Here is a 5,205-nt window from a genome sequence, read left to right as displayed (position 1 = left end):
TATTGATCATTGTTTCTAACCCTGTTGATGTTTTGACTTACGTTGCTTGGAAACTCTCTGGTTTCCCGGTGAATCGTGTCCTTGGATCTGGTACTAATCTTGATTCCTCTCGGTTTCGATTCTTGATCGCAGATCATCTCGATGTTAATGCTCAGGATGTACAGGTCAGTTCCCTACCAAATTTAGGGTTGTGCTATAGTGATTAGCTGGATTTAATGATTTTAGTATCATAAAAAATCTATGCTTTAGACCTTTAGTGGTTTTATATTGCAATTAAGGAGTGATTAGGTGATGATAGCTCCGATGATGATATTGTTATGATGATCAATTGGAGAGTGAAACTGGGTTTTGTTTGATTGGTTGTTACAGGCATTTATTGTGGGAGAGCATGGAGACACCTCGGTGGCATTGTGGTCGAGCATAAGTGTCGGAGGCATCCCTGTCTTAAGTTTTCTAGAGAAGCAACAGATTGCTTACGAAAAACAAACCCTCGAGGACATCCACCAAAGCGTAGTTGGCAGCGCCTATGAAGTCATTGGACTTAAGGGTTACACTTCTTGGGCCATTGGCTACTCTGTTGCTAATCTGGCCCGCACTATTCTCCGTGACCAGCGCAAGATCCATCCAGTCACGGTTCTTGCTCGTGGATTTTATGGTGTTGATGGGGGTGATGTCTTCCTCAGTCTCCCGGCTTTGCTTGGACGCAATGGTGTGGTCGCTGTGACCAATGTGCATATGACTGATGAAGAGTCTGAGAAGCTGCAGAAGTCGGCTAAGACTATATTGGATATGCAGAGCCAATTGGGACTTTGAAGAATATCCACATCTATTTGCTTCAGTTTTGTAACTGTTGTTTTGTTATGATCATTAGTCCCATGGATGATAGTGGTTGTTGATCTTTATATGTTATGTAAATGTTCATGGAGAATAATACAAACTTTGAGTTCTATTTTGAAGGGTTGACAATATGAGGCTATTTCATTCATTTAAATGGCGTGAAAAGCCTGCCTTACGAGGAAAAATATCATTCATCACCAAATTATCGTACACTGAATTAAGTTATTGCATCTTTTTTGCTAGGTAATTATACATTTTCCTCAAAAAAACTTCTTAAAAATGCCACTTTTCTTATTCTTTTTGAGAAATGCCATTTATTCACAAAAGGGGAGATATAAGAAGACTAAATTAACCCTAACCTATTAACTGAGAAATATGCATTAATCTACAATATTAATTTTAAACAAATTATATCAAAAATAAAATAGATTTGAAAGAAAACAAAGAATTTATTGGTTTTGTGGTTGGGTTTCGTTGACAACAATGTTGACGGCGAATAAAAATGTCTGCTCCACCGGATCTGGTCCACTGGATCTTGTCCATCAAATCTGGTCTACATGATTTGCTCCACTGAATCTTGTCCATCGGATCTAGTCCATCTACATAAAATGTGTGGTCGATAGTGTAAACCTGGCTAGATCGTGAATGACGTCTTCTATAGGTGCATCATTTGTTTCATCTTCTGGTCGAACAATTCTAGTTTCAAAAAATCTGCAGAATGGACAAAATTAGTTAGTAAAATGGACAAGTTTGGTTTATTGGTTATGGTCCATAGAGAGAGAAAAGACAAAACCTAGCTGAAAAATGGATTTGGTCCATCGGTGATACAGCACACATCCTTGAATGAAGTATAAGACATGAAACATATAGGATGGACAACATATTAGGAAACAGAAGAATGGACATGATATCATAATTAGTCCACCGGAAGAGTTATTCAAGTGATTGACAAAATAACGGTAGACGAGTTGGTACGTAGTAGATCTGGTCCATCAAAAAATTACATGGTGGGTTCTGAGAAGAGAGTCCTTGTTTGTGTTTCGATCCTAGGTCTTTTGTCCTCTCTTACAGGCAAAATAGATTATTTGAGACTGTTGAAAGACAAAATTGAAGAATTGGACAAAACCCTAATAATGGGAATTGGAAGTACAAAACAATCCATGGTGTATCATACCTTGACTTGACACATGAATTTTGATTCACACATGGATCATCTCCAGTCTGGACAGAGGCATCTTCAGCCTCGGTGGAAGCATCTCCGGCTTTGAGAGAACCATCTTCGGCTTCTTTGGGCTTCGTCAGAAGCGTCTCGACTCTTGACGGCAACATCTACAGCGTCGTCAAGACCAACAGATGAAATGGGTTGGTTGTCGGCGGCGAGTAACTCTATGGTCACAGATGGAAGAGATGAAGATAGGGTTTGGTAGAAGAAACTAAAAATTCTCGCTGCTTTTAATTTTGATGTCTTTTGTTTAATAAAAAATATGTTTCATTTACACAAGGACAAAAATGTCTTTTCGAGTTAGGCTTATGGCAACCGGGAAAAGAAGAAAACAAAAGTGGCATTAGTGAAAAACTTTGACACTGTACATGACACTCTTGCTAAATTTCTCTTTGTATAAACTTTAATACGATTTCATGTTAATTTTGGCACAAAAAGTTGACTTTTGTGTTATTGCGCATTTTTTAAAAGGTAATCCGCATAAACATTAAACATCTTAATAGAAAAAGAAATGGAAAGAGGTTTCAAAGTTCCTAACAATCTAAAATCATGAATATCAATAAATTTGGCTCAAAAAATTGTTTCTTCTCGTGCTATTGCAGCGTTAATACATCAAGAGAAGAAGAAGAAGAAACAATTTCATCAAATCAAATCCCTAAAATTGGTCACAGTAATGCAGCAAAACGCATCGACATCGACTTCATCATCGTTGTGTGACTTGGACTTGTGAAGAATTCGATCATCCGAAAATTCTGCAGACCTTTTCACAAAATCATTACCCATAACATTGGCATGCGTCGTCAACAAGACTTGTAAGATGATATCCTGATCAGTCGAGGGAGAGCTTGCGAGGTTGTACTCTTTTTACCTTACTAAGGTTTTCTCACTGGGTTTTCCTAGAAATGTTTTTAACGAGAAAACATAAGACATTACGCAAGAGACATAGTGACATTGGTCTCTAAAAGAGAGGGTTGTGAAAGTCAGAAAAAGAAGGCGTATATAATGTCATCAAATGATGCGCATGTGTATAATGTTATACATTTATTATTATTTTGTATTCAGCTCACTGTCACTATGCACACATAATAACTTACTTTTTACTTCTATATGATGGAATTCGATTGTTGTAAAATACAAATACAATTTACAAACTTTAATTATAGAAGAAGTAAAATCTCTCTCTCTCATCTCTCTTTTATTCAGTATCCCAATCTTTCTATGAGTATAAGAGTCCGAATGGTGACCGCGGTTTTGGTTGTGCGGGGAACGCGGTTTTAAAGTGCGGTACGGTTCAACTGCGGTACGTGCGGTTTGCAGGATAAGTGCGGTTCATACAAAATAAGCGGTACAGAATGATATTTGATTGGTGAAACAACTATTTGCGGTTCAGTATTAATTATGTGAATGGTAAATAAAGGAAAAGCGGTGCATATATTATAAATAAATTTATTAATAATTAGTATGTTTATATATTTAATTATATATTCTTGATATAAAATTTTATTTTTTGACATATTGATAAAAAATTCAATCATAAAAGGTAGAATTTTTTATGAGTACTTTGATTTTCTCATAACATATTTGCAATATTGTCTCTTAATGAAATATATAACCTACTACTACTATAACAAATTTTTAAATTGCAAAACAAATTAATAAATATTGAATCATATTTTTAATTGTTATGAGTTTAAACTATAAAAATATCTTTTATAGATTTCATAAGAGTGTTAATATATTATCAATAAGCTTATTCTAATTAAACTATTAATACAAAAATAATTTTATTAAACTATTATTATTTAAAGAAAAAGTTATTTGAACAACAAAGATAATAATAGTAGTATCTAGTAGTGTGGAAAAAAAAATATTAGTACCGATTAGAAAGAAAAAAAAACAATACACCTCACCTTAATAAATGCTAGAAGCCTAGAAATAAGGAGATAATTTTTTTTTGGGTTTAATCGTGAGTTTTTTTAGGGAAGGAGTGAAAATAGGGAAAGAAGAATTAAGTTGTTGTGATTTTTGATATCGCTGCATCTATATATATATCACTTATCTAAATTAAAAATCAAAAAAATATTTACTCACTGCAGATTTGTATTGGTCCGTTATATATCAGGTTCTTTCAATATGAAAACGCGGTAATGTATTAATTATGCTCCAAAATCCGCGAATTACTTTTTTTTTTTTTTGAAAAATGTTAATTTGTCTCAGAAAACGTGATTGGTGACTAAACTGCAGTTTTGACAAAAAAACACAAAAACCGCTTTTTCATTGTCACCATTCACTGCCTAAGTTTCTCACTATTATTTATATTTTTATTCACCATAAAATCAAATCTTTTTTATAACAAATTATATACTTTATAATTTCTGTAGCCACAATTTTTACCAATTATTATTATTTTTTTTAGTTGTAAAAATCTTAGTAACAGTTACTTAATCGGTCCATTTGTATATAGTATAAAGTACAAACAGATTACTAGTGCTGTTTCCGTCGGGAATAGACCATAGCAGCACAATCCTTATCACTTGTCAATCATAAAACCTGGCATAAGTCAAATCCGTTTCGAGCTCTCTTGTCCTCAGCTTCCTCTCCATTCATTCTTCTTCAATGGCAACCCTTTACCTTTCAGCTTCCCAGTTATCATACATTCAATGGGAACCCTTAACCTATCAACTTCCCACTCGCCCGGCTCACATACACACCCTAATTCGAAGAAGAAGAAACAGTTACATCAAATCAAAGCCCTAAAATTGGTCACAGTAATGCAGCAAAACGCATCAACATCGACTTCATCGCTGCGTGACTTGGGTCCGAGTGGTGTTGATCTAAGCAGCGCCCTTTTCAAACCGATCCGCAACTCCGTTCCTCCTCTCGCTTCAAACCGATGTACAAAGATCTCCGTCGTCGGAGTCGGCAACGTCGGGATGGCCATAGCTCAAACCATCCTCACTCAAGATCTCGCCGACGAGATCGCACTCGTCGACTCCAAGCCTGATAAGCTTCGTGGAGAGATGCTCGATCTACAGCACGCCGCTGCTTTCCTCCCTCGAACCAAGATCACCGCTTCTGTCGACTACGACGTCACCGCTGGATCTGATCTGTGCATCGTCACTGCTGGTGCTAGACAGAACCCAGGC

General features: G+C 35.9%; 2 protein-coding genes across 2 annotated transcripts in view; both read left to right on the top strand.

The window, feature by feature from the left end:
- Positions 6-968, top strand: LOC104733549 (L-lactate dehydrogenase B-like; the record flags this gene model as incomplete). Its single annotated transcript, XM_010453120.1, has 2 exons — positions 6-164; positions 370-968. Coding segments are annotated over 2 exons (603 nt in total), but the record flags the coding sequence as incomplete, so codon positions are not given.
- LOC104731849 (L-lactate dehydrogenase B-like) overlaps positions 4,560-5,205 on the top strand; it is a 2,086-nt gene continuing 1,440 nt past the window's right edge. The window contains exon 1 of the mRNA XM_019234194.1: positions 4,560-5,166. Within this exon, the coding sequence (XP_019089739.1) occupies positions 4,720-5,166 (447 nt within the window). The 5' untranslated portion in view covers positions 4,560-4,719. The remainder of the gene's footprint in view (positions 5,167-5,205) is intronic.

Source organism: Camelina sativa, chromosome 12 (genome assembly GCF_000633955.1).
Source record: "Camelina sativa cultivar DH55 chromosome 12, Cs, whole genome shotgun sequence".
In the NCBI taxonomy this organism is placed as follows: Eukaryota; Viridiplantae; Streptophyta; class Magnoliopsida; order Brassicales; family Brassicaceae; genus Camelina; species Camelina sativa.
Note: the sequence above shows the minus strand (reverse complement) of the source record. Positions and strands in the feature narration are given on the sequence as shown.